The sequence below is a fragment of the Terrapene carolina genome, unplaced genomic scaffold (assembly GCF_002925995.2).
Source record: "Terrapene carolina triunguis isolate 2854851 unplaced genomic scaffold, T_m_triunguis-2.0 Scaffold53, whole genome shotgun sequence".
In the NCBI taxonomy this organism is placed as follows: domain Eukaryota; kingdom Metazoa; phylum Chordata; order Testudines; family Emydidae; genus Terrapene; species Terrapene triunguis.
The window spans coordinates 20,803,009-20,821,507 of record NW_020664404.1 but is presented as its reverse complement, the minus strand read 5'-3'; the positions used below and the strand labels follow the sequence as shown (position 1 = coordinate 20,821,507).

General features: G+C 43.0%; 1 protein-coding gene across 2 annotated transcripts; it reads right to left on the bottom strand.

Annotated features, from left to right (window-relative positions):
* Positions 1-1,598: 1,598 nt before the first annotated feature.
* LOC112109472 (serpin B10-like) lies at positions 1,599-16,533 on the bottom strand. 2 transcript variants are annotated; one of them, XM_026658634.1, is made up of 8 exons: positions 16,466-16,533; positions 14,002-14,179; positions 10,857-10,973; positions 7,373-7,507; positions 6,844-6,961; positions 5,697-5,839; positions 3,620-3,787; positions 1,599-2,290 (listed from the first exon to the last, which is right to left on the bottom strand). In XM_026658634.1, exons 1-8 carry the CDS (start codon positions 16,531-16,533, stop codon positions 1,886-1,888), a joined length of 1,332 nt encoding a protein of 443 aa, XP_026514419.1. In that variant the 3' UTR covers positions 1,599-1,885. The 2 variants fall into 2 exon arrangements, with proteins under 2 accessions (XP_026514419.1, XP_026514422.1); XM_026658637.1 differs by lacking the exon at positions 16,466-16,533 and having other exon boundaries at positions 7,373-7,495; positions 10,941-10,973; positions 14,002-14,169.
* Between the last annotated feature and the right edge of the window lie 1,966 nt (positions 16,534-18,499).

Genomic DNA, 18,499 nt, shown 5'->3' with positions numbered 1-18,499 from the left:
GCTTCGCCACTTCGGGCAGCAAAAAAGCTGGAGCCGGCCCTGGCTCCAACACCAAAATGTGTGAAGATATGGGTTCTGCATAAACGTACTGCATGATAGTTACAGATAAATATTTAGGGCCTGATTCTCCATTGCCCTAGTTTACACCAGTGTGACTCCATCAATTTCAGTGAGGTTACTCCGTCATAAAACTAGAAGGCGGCAGTGGAGAACTAGTCCCTAGTACAGGTGAGGGTAAACTTTTTGGCCCAAGGGCCAAATCTGGTAATAGAAATTGTATGGCGGGGTTGGGGTGTGGGAGAAGGTGAGGGTTCTGGTTGGGGATGCGGGCTCCGGGGTGGGCCAGAAATGAGTTCAGGGTGCAGGATGGGGCTCCAGGCTGGGCAGGGGGAGTAGGGTGTGTGGCAGGGGCTGAGGGCTCCGGCTGGGGGTGCAGGCTCTGGGGATGAGAGGTTTGGAGTGAAGGAGCGTGCTCCAGGCTGGGATTGAGGGGTTTGGAGGGTGGGAGGGGGATCAGGGCTGGGGCAGGGCGTTGGGGCGCAAGAAGAGGCTCAGGGGTGCAGACTCTGGGCTGCACTTACCTCAAGCAGCTCCCGGAAGCAGCGGCCATGTCCCCACTCTGGATCCCACACGGAGCCGCGGCCAGGAAGCTCTGCGCGCTGCCCCATCCGCAGGTGCCGCCGCTGCAGCTCCCATTGGCCACAGTTCACAGCCAATGGGAGCTGCGGGGGCGGCACTTGGGGCAGGGGCAGCATGCAGAGCGGAGCCCCCTGGCTGCCCTTACACGTAGGAGCTGGAGCGGGGCCATGCCACTGCTTCCAGGAGCAGCCTGGAGTGGCCCCTGACCCTGCTCCGCAGCTGGAGCGCCGGAGTGGGGAAAGCCCCAGACCCTGTGCCACAGCAGGAGCTCGAGGGCTGGCTTAAAATGGCTGGCGCTCCGAATCTGGCCCGTGGGCTGTAGTTTACCCACCTCTGCCCTAGTATGATGCTGGCTGAAAGTAAAATTATTACAAAGCAGATGGTTGTAAGAAAAATGCATTTTATTTCTTATAGATCACACAGTTGTTTCATGTACAACATTTGCCCATTGGCATGTTATCTGCAGAGGAAACAGAACACTTGCAAGCAGTCTGCAAACAAAAAAAAATGCCAGTAGAAATGTAAAGATTACAAAACATTTACATTCAAATGGTTTTATATTGCTAGCCATGCCTATCTTAAGTCAGTATAATTCATGAGACTGTGGACCACATCCTCATCTGGTATAATTGGCCTAGCTCCATTGACTTCAGTGGGGGTGGTCCAATCTGCACCTACTGAAGATCTGGCCCTGCTTGTGTACTCTTTGTATGCCTGCACAGGTAATTGTGTTATTCCTGAGATGCATTTCTCTATATCAAACTTGTTCTGCTTTATAACATAAGAACATAAGAATGGCCCTACTAGGTCAGACCAAAGATCCATCTAGCCCAGTATCCTGTCTTCCAACAGTGGCCAGTGCCAGGTGCCCCAGAGGGAATGAACAGACCAGGTAATCATCAAGTGATCCATCCCCTGTCGCTCATTCCCAGCTTCTGGCAAACTGTATAGTTGAACAGTACTAAGACTGCAATTTACAGTCATTTAGAAAGCAACCAGTGCATTTTTATTGTGCTTTTGAGAGTTGTAGCCCAATATTATCATTATCAAGTCCTCTAATCACATGAACAGAAGAGAAAAATTCTTAGTAATTTGCATTATTTGTTGTTCCCAAAGCTACAAAGATTGACCAATAATACAGGAAAGTGAAGTAAAATTACCCAAGCTATTTAGACACTTGAGGCAATGTCTTTGTGGTAGAGTCCTGCTGCTGCAAGATCCTGTTCAGCAACAGAAATCTGAGTGGTTACGGGGAGCAGAATCTGCCAAAGAAGAGAATGGTCTTAGTTTTATTGTGCCTGATGAAGAAGAGGAAAGGGTGATCTGCTGCAAACTGAATGGCAGAAATGAGACTTCGTGATGTCATAGAAGCTGCACTGGCAGCTGCAGCCTCCGTGCCTTCTTCATTGATCTCCACAAAGCACTTGTGAAAAACATTTGACAAAACCAGATTATTTTTCTCAGACATCCCTCTGAAATCAGCTCGGTCCTGACTGAAGGCATCTCGCATCCCCATGCTGCTCAAAGTAGATTTGAGGTCATAACTCTCTTCCATTTTGATCCTGGGCAGATACACGTCCACATTCGTTTTCTCCATCATTTCTGAGCTGGTCCATCTGGATAATGTCTCATACGTCAAGTCTCTTTCTAGCTACAGTTAGTTAAAAAAGAGAGAATCAGAAATTACACAGTGAAAATGAAACTTCCTTAACGTTGATGTCCTTCACAATCCTGAATGGAGAAACTATAGAGATGGTTTACAAATATAGTGAAGATCACTGAAAAGCTTCTGGCTAGTTTACAGGTGTCTTCTGAACTCTAAAGCAGTGTGTTTTCTTACAGCAGGTTAGTGCAGTAACTGGAAGTTCGAACAGACCGTAAAGCCAGAAGGGATTATCATGATCATCTAATATGACGTCCTGCACATCACAGGCCACAGAATCGTACCCACCCTCTCCTGCAATAGGGCTATAACCTCTGGCTGAGTTACTGAAGTCTTCAAACCTTGATTTAAAGCTACAGAGAATCCACCATTTACTCTAGTTCAAACCAACAAGTGACACATGCCCCACGCTGCAGAGGAAGGTGAAACCCCCCTGGGTCTCTGCCAAGCTGACCTGGAGGAAAATTCCTTCCTGACCCCACATAGTGAATACTTTCAGTGTTGAATATTTGTAGTGTAATAGCAGCAGAGTCCTGTTTTACGTAATAGTAACCCAGTTAATTTATTGTTGTATCTGTTGAGCCTCTGCCATTCTAGCTTATCCGCATGCAACCTACCAGAAAAGTATGATTGTTAATTAATTACACATATACTTAAGTCACTATTTGTTAGCTGAGTTGTTCTAAGTTATATTTTTCCTTATTTAAAATATTATTGTATGAAAATATATTTGGAAATCCGGCCACCTAGTATTTTTTTCAAGAGGGGAGCTGGAAAGGAACAATGAAGATGATGGCATTTCCATCATCCCTTCTTGGAACTGATCCAGCAGAGCTTCTCCCCTTGCAAAACTCCAATTAAAGTTAGTGGGAGTCTTGCCGGAGAAAGGGCACTGCTGGCTCTGGTGTCCTTACAGATTAGTGCTGGGAAACCTTCAAAGATGTAGATATTTGTTTAGTATGAAGTGTTCCCCTCTATCCTGGCTTTTTGTCAAGGGTTCTAGTAGTCTCTAGTTTTGCTTGGGCTAAAAGAACTGCCTTGGAGGATTTGGGGGCTGCTTCTTCTAGGACTGGATGACAGCAAGAAGTGCAAAAAAGTGTCGGGTCTATGAAAATCTTGTCATAGGTTAAAAAAGGCTCAGGTTCTCTGAGTGTTAGACAATGTTTTGGGTCTGTTCTTATTTTTTCCTGAGCCAGATCTTTTCACCCGTTCTTAATACAAGAATGGAGTGTCACCTACTATCAAACAGCAGCCATATAAACATGTAGGACATAAAAACAATTTAATTCCCCATATTAATATGATTGATCTCTTTACCATTTCTAGGCCAGTGGTGTCATCACTGATGTCATCTGGTAGCAGTATGAGCATGCTCAGGTCATTATTGACATATGGGAGCTCAATAATGTGGGTGTGCACTGTTTTTATGTAGGTCCAATTAAATTTCTCTCTCTGGAACATCATCTGCACTGGCTTAGTTGTATTCTGCAACAAGGCAAAGGAGGACAAATGCCACTTTGAAAGGATCAGGTGAAAACAATATAGTTAAATATTAACATTAATTTTTCTTGCCTGTGTTACTTGTTATGAGTTAGGTTACTAAAAAGTGATACTTCATAGAACCAATTTATTTGTCATTATTTATGCTTATATTTCAACCTCTCAGTTTTGATACTGAGATTATGTCTGCACAGCAGTTTAAGCCCGGGTTTGAGCCCGGGCTCAAGGCAACCCCTCTTTGCGTCCACACTCCAAATGTGCTAACCTAGGGTTCAGACCTAGGGTCACAGGATCCTGCAGGGCTGGAGGGCCCCAACCAGTGTTAAGCTGGGACCTAGGGTCTGAGCCTTATTGATTTCCTGTGTGCACGCAGCCCTCACTTGACTCGGGACTCAGAAGTCCTCCGGCTATATCCCAGAGTTCCCAGCGCAGAGAAGCAGGCAGCCAAAGCAGTGGCTGGAAGTGCCATTATTGCCTGGCTGAGCCCGTTCCCACTTCCTGCTCCAGCTACTCCTTGCTACTGCGTGGAGCTTGCCCGGAGCAGGGAGCAAATCTGACAGGCAGGAGCTGGCTCCTAGTCGCTGGGATATTGCGGGTCATCCCTCCCCATCAGTGCTTGGTCCCAATCTGCTCTCTGTCCCTTGCTACCAGCCCCCCCCCCCCGGTCTCCCTGGATCTGCGTCTGCAGGGGTGCAGTGAGCACTGTGAGGGTGGTGAGTGGGAGCTAGCCCCAAAACTTTCCCGCATCCCCCTGGGGATCCCTGATCCCTGCCTCCCAGGATACAGTGGGTGCAGGCATAAGGGAGCCCACAGGGTGCTGGAGCACACTGCACCCTGGCCATGGGGATGCACTTCACCACTCCACAGCCAGCAGCAGCCAGGCTGGAGTGTGTGTTTTTCTTCAGGTACCTTCATTTTATGTCAAACTTCAAACAAACAGAAAAGAATAAATAAAAACCCAACCAAAGAAAAACACCTTCATTGAGCTTCTCATTTTAAAAATTAAGAATTGAAAAGTTTCATTTCAATAGTTTGACAGCCCTGGAGACCGATGTCCTACTTCTCTTCACTATAGGTGCACTTGGGTATTTTCCTGCCAATGTAACTCGGCCTAGAGCTGGAGAGCCCAATTCTGAGATTAGAAAAAAGCCTTCTCTAACTGTAGTCATTCCTCCGATACAGCCACCAAAGGAGCTCATTATGCGGTTTATGTACTCCTGTGCGCCTTGTGGGCATCTAAGTCCCATCAGTAGCACCCTCACAGTTAGGAAACAGGGTGGGCAATAGGCTACAGTGTCAACATTATGGGGTGTGGGGTACTAGTCACTTAGGATATGTTTACTTTGACTCTGGTCTGTGCACTGCAGTGTGGATGCCAGAGCCCTAGGTTCAAGCACTGGTCAGAAAATCTTAACCTAGTGTTAACATGCAATATAGACGCTCAAGCCCAGGGTTCCCTGACACAGGTCAGCTGACTTGAGTCCCACTAACCCGAGGCTGACATTGCTGTGTAAACACAGCCTGAAAACAGACCTGAACCCTAAGTTTCACTTCTGTGTATTGTCAGTTCCTCTGTTGGTTGCACTGAGTGCGCTGTGTAGGGTGACCAGACAGCAAATGTGAAAAATCAGGACATGGGGTGGGGGGTAATAGGAGCCTATATAAGAAAAATATAGGGACTGTCCCTATAAAACGGGACATCTGGTCACCCTAGTGCTGTTTGAATTGCAGATACTGCAGGGGAATGCTTCTGATTTAATTAAAACAACTCTGACACCGTGAGGATTTAGAGACTGGCAAGCTTTTGAAAATGGAGGGACTGAGGTCTCTCCCTAGCTTTTCTATCTGTTCCAGCCCACCAGCATTTATGACATTTCATGGCTTAGTCACATACCTTGTTCATTCTGAAAGGTTGTTCCTTTGTCAATCCATCCTTAAATTTCTTTGCCCAGTTTCCTTTGAAGTAGAGGGCATTGACTAGCACCAGTTTGGTGAGTGAATCAACAGAGTTGACAGGCAATAGCGCCTGGATTTTACCTTTAGAAAATAGTGAGACAGTCATATATTTGTGCAGCTTTTCTGCTTGGAGTAAATTTAGGAATTGAGTTTTGGAATATGTGCTATTGAGACCATACTTGTAGGGCAGCTTCCTGTCTTAAGAGACTATTGTGAAATATCCTCAAACATTGGGCTGGGCTCTGTGGTCCCTTTCAGTGACTTTGCCCTACTCAGGCTTCCTCTTGCTAGTAATAACCCCGATTGATAGTCTTAATCTACATTCCTCCCATGGACAGAGAAAGAAGACTGAAGAAAAAAAGGAAGAGGTGGGGATGTGTCAAAATAAAAAAAAATCCAGTGTGGCCTCCAAGAGAGGAAACTAATTTTGCGTGAGGCTTATAGATACTACTGTGGTGAGTATGGCCTACACGTGATAAAAGTACAGTATAAAGATATAAGAGGCTCATAGTTTATCCCTCGGGCTGCAGAATCTCACCCTGGTGCTGAAACATCTTCACCCCTTTCTATTTTTGGAGGAGAAAAGGCCTACAAACTCCTCTGAGGAGTTTCAGCAGAATGTACCCTTTCTGTCATACTGTTTCATGACACTATTTATAACAGAAAATGAACCCCCCAAACACATTGCATGGAATCCCATCAAAATGAAACACATTTTGCTATGTAAGTATTTGTATCAGGTCCAACACTGTGGTATCTTATTGCCTTCAAACACATGGAGGTTAAATTTTTATAAATATTTGTGTAAATGGAAAGCAATAGTCATCAGTGTTTTTCCTTGTGGTGCGAGTAGTGTTATAACTGAAAGGGAATGTCATTTTGGATTTGGTGTTTCTGAACTTTCATATGTAGTTATCTGCCTGCCTCCAAATGGGGCAGTGAGGCAGCAGCCGTTTTGTGTTTCAGTTCAAATGCAGAATGTAGCAGAATAAATCAACGTTTTCTCTCTCCCCTCATAAACAATTTAGGGTAGGAAAATACATGATGTCTCTTTGTAAATGGTAAAAGAACAGTCCTGAGCTCACCTTCAGTCTGGTGTTCAACACTGGAATTGATTTCTCTTCTGACTTCTTCTGCTGCTCCCATGAAATCAACAGCTCGTGGCTCTGTGTGGTAATATTTTTTAATCGATTGTAAATATTCCTTCAAGGCAAGACAGAGAAAAGTCTTACATATTATTTAGCAATATATCTGTGCCAACTACTGCCAAATAGAAAAGAGAGTTCATGTTATGACACAGTTTACTAGGAGCATAAAGCTCTGTCTTCAGAGAAGCAAAATATTTTTAGTTATATATGTTATCAATCATTTACTCATCTATGAATGTTCATGTTTAGATACAGTCCAGCCAGGAAAAGTAAATAAAAAGAATACCTGTAATCTTGATATGAGTATCTACAAAGTCAGTGAGAAATAAATCTTAAAGGATAATAAACCATTTTGCAGATGTAATTAAAATATTTGCATTTAGGTCTTGTATGGTTTGTTATCATAGACCAATCATAAAGATGAATTGTATCCCCATTACATAGATAGATGAACTGCTTCACTTACTTTATTGAAAAGTGATGATTTTTCTCCATATAACTGGTTGACACTTTTAAGCAAGTAATTTTTAGTGGGTTGGTTAATTTCAGAGCTAAGTGTCTGAAACCCTGCATGGATGTTGCTTGAGTTCTCCAGATTGGCCTTGAAAGAAGGAAGAAATATTCTGGTTATTTATCTGCGATTCTAGGAAAATGATTCTGGACTTCTATTATCATATATTGCACATAGCTCCACTGGTGACAGTTGCATGTAATATCCTGTACAGTTACTCAAGTAATTTTTTGTGAACTGTGTGTTGATATGAATGAGGGGCACTAAACCTATCAATAAGATCTCCAGACAGTGGACACACCATAGACACTGTGTGAGCAAGAGGGAGCTCTGTAATACACTGAAATATAAAGTTATCTAGAGAAATTATTAAAAAACAAAGCATACGCACAGAGACAGTAATAGTAGTTTCTGCACAATGCCTGGAGACTTAGCTATATGATGCCCATTAGCATTTATGAAAATCATATAACCAAAAATTCCCATAAATCACATTGAAAGTTTGTCCCAAATGTGTAGAACTAGTGATTCCAATATTGGCTGATAGTATTAGTTTGAAAACTGTTTGTATTGTTGCACATGAAGCAGGTAAAATTATGATGTCAACTTATTTAAGGAAGTTAAGCAGGAAGTCAGTAATTTTGTGCACAGGGCAAGGTGCTTATTATCTATGGGAGTTAAGAATATATGAAGATAAGAATAGCCACACTGGATCAGAGCAATGATCCATCTAGCCCAGGATCCTGTCTTCTGACAGTGGCCAGTGCCAGATGCTTCAGAAGGAATTAACAGAATGTATCGAGTGATCCATCCCCTGTCATTCAGTCCCAGCTTCTGGCAGTCAGAGGTTTAGGGAAACCCAGAGCATGGGGTCATGTCCCTTACCATCTTGGCTAATAGCCATTGATGGACCTATCCTCTATCCTCCGTGAACTTATCTAATTCTTTTTTGAACCCAGTTATATTTTTGGCCTTCACAACATCCCCTGGCAACAAGTTCCACAGGTTGACTGTGTGCTGTATAAAGAAGTACTTCCTTATGTTTGTTTTAAACCTGCTGTGTATTAATCTCATTGGGTAACTCCTGGTTCTTGGGATCTGTGAAGGGGTAAATAACATTTTCTTATTCACTTTCTCTACACCATTCATGATTTTAAGGGCCTCTATCATATCCCCCCACCCTCCCCAGCCATCTCTTTTCCCAGATGAAGTTTCTCTGTCTTTTTAATCTCCCCTTTTATAGACGCTGTTCCATACCCTTAAGCATTTTTGTTGCCATTCTCTGTGGCATTATCTCTGACATTATGTAATTTCCTGTCTTTTATTATCTATCCCATTCCCATTGGTTTCTAACATTGTTTTTTTCACTGTCTCTACACACTGAGCAGATGTTTTCAGAGAACTGGCCACAATGACACCAAGATCCCTTTCATGAATGATAACAGCTAATTTAGACACCATCATTTTCTATGTACACCTGGGATTAGTTTTCTGATGTGCATTACTTTGCATTTCTCAACATTGAATTTCATCTGCCATTTTCTTGCTCAGTCACCCAGTTTTGTGAGATCCTTTGCAGTCAATTTTGAACTCTGTTATCTTGAATAATTTTGTATTGTCTGCAAAGTTACTCTCCACGCCCCACACCCTGGATAATTTATAAATATGTTGAATAGCACTGGTCCCAGTACAGATCCTCAGGTGACCCGCTATTTACCTCTCTCCACTGTGAAAACTGACAGTTTATTCCTACCCTTCGTTTCCTGTCTTTTTAACCAGTTACTGTTTTATGAGAGAACCTTCCCTCTTATCCCATGGCTGCTTACTTTGCATAAGAGCCTTTGCTGAGCAACCTTGTCAAAGGCTTTCGGAGAGCCCAAGAATACTATATCCATTGGATCACCCTTATCCACATGTTGTTGACCCCCTCAAAGAATTCTAATAGGTTGGTGAGGCATGATATCCCTTTACAAAAGCTGTGTTGACTCTTCCAACATATTGTGTCTGATCATTCTGTTTTTTATTATAATTTCAACCAATTGGCCTGGTACTGAAGTTAGGTTTACCGGTCTGTAATTGCCAGGATCACCTCTGGAGTCTTTTTAAAAAATGCTGTTGAGGGAAAAGTACAGGAAATACAATCCATTAAACTTACTATAGAAAATAAATTAGAGAAATAAAGATTGTATCAGTGTTCAAAAACTGCAGGGTGTCTCAGAATTTGGGATCATAGTACATTCATATCCTACAAGCATACGACAGTGAAGGATGTATGAAACAATTTGAAATTTCTAAACACACAGGAAGTTCCCTCAGCCCCACTTGCAGCACTTCCATAATCTCAAAATGATGATATCCTGTTGCAAACAGTATGAGCTCTGATTGCTAACAGAGAGGGAGCAGTTAGAGCTAGACACTGGGCTTTATGCCAGTCTGTATGGTGAGCTCCTACTGGCAGAAAGTAAACCCCTTCTCCACTAGTGGGGTCTTTGGCTTGTCAGCAGAGCCCCAAAGGTGGGTGGTGTTGGCTAGGAAGAGTTTGGCTGTCAAATGTGCTGGTTAATTAACACTCTTGACCATCATCCGCTGTCAGGTCTTTTGTATAGCCAGCCACGCTTTAAAGGTGCTGAACTGTAGGGTAGGGAGTTAGTTAAAAGACCATCTCTCCTCCACCACTGGGGAATCCTACCAGAGATGCAGCAGTGGCAGAGAGGATTGTGATTTGCTCTCCCTTGCACCAAAAATGATGAATCAAGCACTCTCTATCTAACACTATAATGACTGATAAAGGACTTTTCAGGGTGCCATAGAAATATTCTCTAACATGATTTTTTATGCCCATTTACACGCAGCACAATAATTTGATCTATATCAAAACATTTCAGCACAGCAGTGTATTTCTTTAGCATTGTCATGGGGAAAATCCCTCCCCCTCAAAATCTCACAGGCATGTCTCTTGTATGAGCCAATAATATCTTAATTTCACCCAGCACTGTATTTACATGTGTGAGAGCAGCCTTGATGCTGTTGTAAGCAGGGATCATGTCTTTAAGAGTGCAGAGCACACTTTAATATTCAATAGCTAGAAATTTAACAATAACAAAAAAGGGAAAACCCACAAATTTAAAAAAGAGAAAGGCAAAGAACCACAGAGAATGGTCACAACTCTGCGGAGTCCCTCAAATGAGGAAATACAAGTCACACCTTTTGCAATTTACATAAAAGGGAAGGATGTCTCTCTTGTTGTATCAGGGACAATATTACAGGAGGAAACCTCTCAGAATACCATACTCATTCATTGTGTACATTTAACAGGAGAAAGGCAAACCAAAGTGAATTCAAACATGGAAGGAAAGGCAGTCTAAAAAAGACTATATTAAGTTATAAAAGTTATATGCTTATAACTTGGACACCTTAGACATTTGTTTTGGTGAACTACCTTTTTAACACTGATACACGGATTTGATAGAAGCTCCTCCATTTTGGAATAGGCTCGTCGTGGTTTTATGGTTGTGATGTCAACTCCAGCTCCTCCAACTTTGTTAAAGTGAAGCACCTACAATGAGAATTGCAAACAGAATAGATGCAGTGAGAGATAGATCACTTGATATGTAAGATCTTATGGTTAAAGCAGAAGACTTGGGGTCAGGAGACCTGGGTCTTGGTTCTGTTCTTGCCTCTGCCCCAACTTGCTGTGTGGTCTTAGGCTAGTCACTTAGGGTACGGCTAGACAGCAGTTAAACACCTGTGGCTGGTGGGGTCAGCTCACTCGGGCTTGCACAGCTTGGGCTGCAGGACTCTAAAATTGCAGTGTAGACATTGGGGCTTGGGCTGGAGCCTGAGCTCTGGGAGGGTCCCTGTGAGGGGGAAGGATCCCAGAGCGCGGGCTCCAGTCCGAGCTTGAAGGGGTCTTTTATTCCAGTTTCTGCCTGACTGAATAGTGTGTGGAACACTACCTTTAGCCCTCCTATTAGCATCTTGTAAACACCCATAGCTACCAATTTTCTAGAAACGAGAAGTATAGCTGCACCATCCAAAATGTGTAACAACAAGCTAGCATGTGTGTGGGTCAGTAAAGCGCTGTGCAGCATTGGGGGCGAGGGGGTTAAGCCTTAGAGCCAGGAGCGGATGGTATAAGGGGAATGAGATATGTTTGGTGAAAGGAGTCGTTGGCCTCAGGGGCAGAGGAGGTGAGGGGTGTCCATGTCTGAGCTACGTGGAGTCTGGGGGAGGTCCTTGCCCCTTGTAGGAGGGAGGGTTGGGAAGGCAGGCCTCTCAGAGGGGGAGGGAGAGGGCAGAACTTTAAGCACAGTGAGAGGGCAGCGCACCTCAAAGACCGCAGCTGGCATACCTGTCTCTCTCTATGATCCCAGCCACAGTCCTCTTGTAATAATTGGGCCTCCCAAATTATCCTAATTGTGAGCTCAACGGTGAAAAGTGAGTGAGAGCTTGTAAAGTGTCACAATAACCTATAACAATAGATGTTGATAGGAAAAGTTGCAAAAGGGAGACAGACTGAATTACTCCCAACAAAAAGGCCCATGTCTGCAACTCAAGGACTGTGTTAAGATCTTGCCTCGAAAACAAGAAAAACGGGGAACTGGAAATCACTGGACCAAAACTGGTGTGTCGGATATTAGGCTAACTGGCAAACAAAATAATGAGGGATGGGGCATAGACAACTCATGCCTGATGATACTGTGGGCGGGGCACACAATGTAAAGGGGGGGCACATGACCACTCCATGTGTCGCCTCTGGGAAGAAGTTCAAGCCCCACCTCCCTGGGCCAGAGCAGCCAATCCTGCCAGCTCCTGGGAGTCTGGGGACACAGGAACGGGTAGCACAAGCTGGAGTCCTGTCCTCCCCGCATTATGTTTCCAGCTCATTTGGCCCCTGTCCCCGGCAGCTGGGCCCAGGCAGGGATCGGAGTTGGGGAGGCTGCTGCCACCGCCTCCCCAGCCGGGTTCTCAGGCAGACAGTGATCCTGAGTGAAGTCAGCTGGCATGAGAAGTGGCTCCATTCCCTCAGCTCCCTGCCTGGCCCGGGCAATTGGGGGAGGGGCCCAGTGAGCTGGAAGTGCCCAGGGAGAGGTACAGCAAGAGAAGGACAGAGCCGCCCTCCCTTGGTGGCAGGCCGAACAGAGCAAGCCCTGCATGGGCAGTTCGGCACTCACCAAAATCGGGGGGGGGGCAGCACTTGCCTCTGCATGCCCCCGCCCCTCGCTACGCTTCGCCTATGGGATGGGGTAGTCCACCCTTCAGTCCCTCTTGGGGTTCTTAAAAGAAAAGAGCCTTTGGGACTGGGAGGGGAAGACAGATGGATGTGATTGGTGACTGACTGAAAGACAAGAGAAGGGGAAAAAGTGAATGTCACCAACACAGCTGCCACCCCTCTGTCTCCTGGGACCCCAGGATCTAGCATGACACCATTGTGCCTTTTTCTTCCTAATCCCGAGAGATGTCCTGACCAGACTGGGCCAAGAAAGGGAACCCAAGTGACCTCGCCACCTGCTCCAGCTGAATCTCAAACACCACCTAAGATGTAAGACTGCCTCTTTCTCACCCCCCCTTCCCACTCACACTCTTTTTGTGTCCTTTTCCTTCTCCACCTTATTTCTGTTCTGGCCAGTCAGGACTGTATGTTTTGCAACACTGCTGTAAGACTGAGGCCAGAAAGGCAGCTAAAAGCAATGCCCAAAACAGCCTGATACTTGTACAAGTCTCCAAGTGGCTGACAAGATCATGTGCTGTGCCTGTGTTTCTCCAGCAGTGAAGTTTCAAGTGAGAGTCAAAGCCAGAGACAGAAGCTGCATTTTCTATCTTTGATGTTCTTTTCTTTCCCTTTTTGTTTGTCTTGTTTTGTCTTCTAGGAAAGAGGATTATACTTGAACAACAACGGCAACAATGACAGCTCCAGCCCATCTCAGCAAACTTCTTCTCTTTTCCCCAGACAGACAGTTAGGGCATGTCTACACTGCTGTGATCTACACTGCATGTCTCTTGTCAATTCAGGCACTTCACCGGAATGAGAAGATTAAGGGAATTTGACCAGAGAACGGATCCTGTCGACCTAAGGTACCTCAATTCCAGCTACATTATTCACATATCTGGAGTTGCGTAACTTAGGTCAACTTACCCCCCGTAGTGTAGACAACGCCTTGGTGTCATCTTTAACACCATCTAAAAGGCTGTCAGACTAGGGGAGGTTCTGTCTTCAGCTAAAGGGAAAGAGAACAAGGGATGCTGTTAAAAATAAAAGCCTTTTTAAATATATTAACTATTGTTTCTTCTTTTCCGTATCTTTAATAAAAGGTTTAAAGGATTTTTAGAGGTGTGTTTGCCCTGGTACCAGGCTGGCTGTGGTCTCTGTATACCAACCTCCAAACCTTGTTTTAAATTGTTTGATGTTGGACAGCGACAGAATCATGTTAACAAATTTGACTCTTTCGGCCTCTATATATTCCATCTAAATTAATACAGCAGTCCCTCACCCACATCAGTAAGCACCAGCTGTTGTACAACGCATGTTACTCAATAGTAGTGGCATTTCTCAAAAGCTAACATTCTCTGTAGTCCCAACTTACCTTTGCCATCTGATCTGCAGTGTTACCTTTGGCTCCAAGGTACACAGTGGCCAGGGTAGTTGAAATACTCCAAGGGGAAAACAAGATATTTGTGTTGGTTTGTGTCTTACACTCATGTTTGAAAAGGTCGAGGGCAAAACCAGTGTTTGCCACACTCAGAGTTTCCATTATTTGAAACCTGGAAAGTGAGAGAAAAGAAAATTCATCTCCAGCTGGCAGCTCATTGCGTAATACTGGTGATTGCTGCCCAACCCTATTGCCTACTGAAGAAATTAAAGTGATTTGAAAGTTTCTGAGGTGCAGCTACACTGAGAGCTAAGCTTTTCAGTGCAGGCAGCTAAATAGTCATTTGGACCTTAGTATGTGCTACGTGTCTGTGTTAAAACACATTTCCCTCACTTTAGTTATTTCATAGAGACCCTTCTACAGTATGTGTTAAGCCTTTTCTTTTCAAAAGGCCTCTGATAGAGGATATTGATTTTATTTATAGATGTGACCCAAAGATACCTTGTGGCAATGAGTTCTGCTGGCTTTTTCCGCATTGTGTATAGTATTTTGTTTTGAACTGAAGGAAGCTCTGGAAGTTGAAGGAACACATTTTAGCCTCTCAGGAGTCTATGGGCTGCTCACTTCAACCATCTGCTATCTGTTATTCATGGTATATGATTGGCCATCTAAGTTGCATGTAATTTTCTATTCCTTGATTACATAGTGTATAGTGAAATAGGTAGATGCACACAGAACAGCTCCTTTTTTTATAACAGAAGGAAGAAGGAAAACTTAATGAATCTGAATGGTAATAAATTTAAAGTAATAAAGGAAAAATCTTTACACAATGCACAAATTTACCCATGGAGTTCATTACCACAGGTACCATTGAGTCATCAAGAACTTAGTAGGATTCAAGAGAGAATTAGATGGTTATATGGCTAATGAGAACATTAAATAGCTACTTTAGCTACGATAAAAATATTATAAAGGTTAACCCCTCATGGGTCATTGCATATGCCTGCAACTAACTGGGTTAGGAAGAAGCTTCCTCTTTTGCAAGTTATTCCATAGTTGGCCACCGTGGGACTTCTTGCGCCTTCCTCTGCAGCATCTGGTATTAGCCACGGCTACAAACAGGATATTAGACTAAATGAACCCCTGATACAATTGTTTGTGGCAATTCCAATGTTCCTGTTTGTGCAAACAAAAGCCCTTTGACTTGGATGTTTGTAAAGAGTGAATAAATCAGAAACAAACATGGTCAAATTGATCAACCATTCAGAATGTTTCTGAACACTTTGCTATATTCAGTGAGCTAGACTGCCAACTACTATATGTCAAATACCATGTATTCCTTTCTTGTCTTTCAAAAATCTACTGAAATCCTATCCCTTCTGAGAAACATTCTGGCTGTAACAATCTGTAGTCACTCTGACTTATTCAGTATTTTATTTTTCTGCATGGTACTCATGCATACTATTAGATTTCCAGCTCTTCAGGGCAAGGATTCCTTTTGGTGTGTGTGTGGGGAGGAGGTAGATTACAAATATATGCACTATTATTATTTATTATTTGTATTACTTTTTGCAGCCCCAGATATGGAGCAGGGACCCCAATGAGCTAGCTACAGCACAAATGCTGAACAAGACAGTCTATGCCCCAAACAGTTTACAATCTAGGTAAGTACTATTTTGATGTAAATAATAACACTAGAATATAGTAACTTTAATATATACACAGGTCCATACTCTGCCCCAATTAACACATCACTCAGTGGAGTTGCATAAAATATAAGTAAGCTTGGCAAGATTAGATTTTTATCAGTAAACATCGATTTCACCGTACACACAAACTGATGAAAAAAATATTTCCATCGATCCTAATCAAAATTACACGTACTCAAAGTAAGAAAAATGCTGCTTGGGAACACATTAGTGATTTATACTTTTGAATTAGGCTTGGTACAAATGAACTACAAAATGAATAGTAAAAATAGGTATGGCTTGTTGATTTAAGAATATTTACTTTGTATATTTTGATGTTGACAGTTTGTGTATTTAACAGTTTAGAAAGCTTTAACATTTGAGTCTCAACATCTACTGTCATGAAAAAATTGTCTGACACACACACCCCAATTTCACTCAACAGTAACAATTTAAATCCATGTAAATCTAAAAAATACTGAAAAATAGACATTGATATTATCCAGCAAAATTTAAAAAAAACCAACCTAATTCTGCCAAGTCTAAATGTAAATCACAACAGAATTTGACCTTCTTGTTTATTTTTCTGTAAGAGATTAAATTAAAGTTAACTCTCTCTTCTAGACAGTGTCTGCTGTCTTGTTAAAATATGTTCCTTATTACATTGCTTCCATCCAAAGTCCCTCCACGTATACTTTCTATGCATTTACCAACACCACAGTGTATCCATGAGAATGAAAATGTGGAACCTATAGAAGTAATTACAATACCTTGTTTTGCTCAAGGATGAAGTCTTGCACTCAGTGTCTTTCTTGGGTTTGCTACAATTCACACACATGGTAGGCTGAATATATAGTGTTTCTTTCACCCCTCCCACAGAAAGATTTCCAATGACTCAGAATGTTGCAGTATAGTTTTGCCGAAAGGGAATATTTCTATGGAAGCACTGAACCATCCCATAAGAGCTGGACGTAAAGGGATGATGGGAATGATCTCATGTACAGGACTGGCTGCCACATTGTTACTACAGGCATTTCATGGGAACAGGCTAGTAATGACTTGAACCAGCACTACTTGAAACAACTTTTGCTTTGTAATGTGTCGATTTCCACATAATGCAGTATCTGATCGCTTTCTCCCATGAGGTCATCAGTTAATGACCTGCAAGGGAGGGAGATGGAGAAAGGCCTTGTGCCCTTTTTACTTCTCCATAATGTGTGAAAAATACATGGGAGGGTGCTTGTCACGGGGTTCAGGGGAATATATATATTATAAATATTTCAGGTCTTGTCTACTTATTGCAGGAGTAGAACTAATGAAATTATAACATCCTAAGAGAGACAAGGGACACAGGGTTGCTGAACAAGCAGGGATTTTTCATCTGACTCCCCCCCTGTGATTTAAATAGAACAGTTCTCTCTGAGACTAGGGACCTTGTTGGCTAACCCTGTGAGTTGTGCTAATTTGCTTCATCGCTTTAGAAGTCCATGCAACTTTAACTAACAACAAGATGGTGACATCCTTCCCCAAGCTCATTCCAGAGAAAGTTTTGAGGCCATGTCACACTGCGCCACTGCAGAGCGTCTGGTAAAGACGCTCTATGCTGCTGGGAGAGAGCTTTCCTGTCGGCATAAAAAGACCTCACCCACATGAGCAGCAGAAGCTGTGTCAGTGGGAGAAGCTCTCCCACTTCATAATGCTGTGCCCATAAGTGCTTATATTGGTGTAACTTACATTGCTTAGGGGTGGAATATTCACACTCCTGAGCAACATAAGTTTTGCCGACATAGGCTATGTCTACACTGCAGCCTATGTTAAAGGAACAGCCACTCTTTACCAATAGCTGTTATTAGCCAAAGTGGGTGAATAGTATCTCACTTATAATTCTGTAGATGTAGCAATATTCACTTACCAGGAACTGAATCAATGTAGGTAATTCTGCTGTATTTAAGATTTCAAGCTTTGGTCTCCAGATTGTTTCTGTTTTGACTTCCACAGAATTAGCATAGCATAGGAGTGGGCTCTGTTAGCCTCTGGTGCTGCAGAACTGGTTGCACTTTGGAAAGTTATAATTATAACCTGTTTTGTTTGTCATTTTTAAGAGACTTAATTTGGCTTGAGTTATCTTGGTAAGCCTTCCCCATTCACTGGATGAATGACAGATGTACTGGGCCAGTTTCATCCCTTAGTGTAATCAGTGGTGTTACATCAAGGATGTTACATCTTGGGAAATGGTTGTGGTGTACTGTACACACATGTGCAGTACAAGATTAAATTAAAGACTTTTGTGGTTATTCAATATGATTTCTAAGTAGCCCAATATTTTTAAAGCTGTCTTCTCTTAAATCCTATTCTCCTGTGACTTTTAATCTACGAGAAGTGCATATATTTTACACAAAATTATACTCAAAAGGACAATATACATTAGATCAGTGTGATGGGATGAGAGATAACAATAAAAAACCATCCTCAAGTTCTTCCATTTACTGAGGTTCTCCAAGGAAAACACAAAAGCGAGTAGGAAGCGGTGCTGGTGATTTGGTAATTGTGGAACTCTTCCCTCTAAACTAATGCTAAATTAAGGCACCAGCATGTTGTTAGAAGACACTGTGTTGGGGGAGGTGCCGTCTTTCTGAAGGGATGTAAATGTGAGGGATTGTCCACTGTGGTCATTCAAGCTTCCATTGCACTCTGTGCAGGACTAATATTGATGATTTCAGTGACCTGGCAAATTTCCTCTTGTGTAATGGCATTCTGCCTACGTCTCTTCCTCCTGCAATTAATTCAGTCTTTTTCTTCACTTA

Coding starts and splice junctions, on each gene's coding strand:
- LOC112109472 (XM_026658634.1), bottom strand. CDS start 16,533: ATGTGTGTGAATTGTAGCAAACCCAAGAAAGACACTGAGTGCAAGACT. Junction 5,840..6,843: donor TGTTGAACACCAGACTGAAG/GTGAGCTCAGGA, acceptor TATTTTCTAAAG/GTAAAATCCAGGCGCTATTG. Junction 3,788..5,696: donor AACCTTTCAGAATGAACAAG/GTATGTGACTAA, acceptor GCCTTGTTGCAG/AATACAACTAAGCCAGTGCA.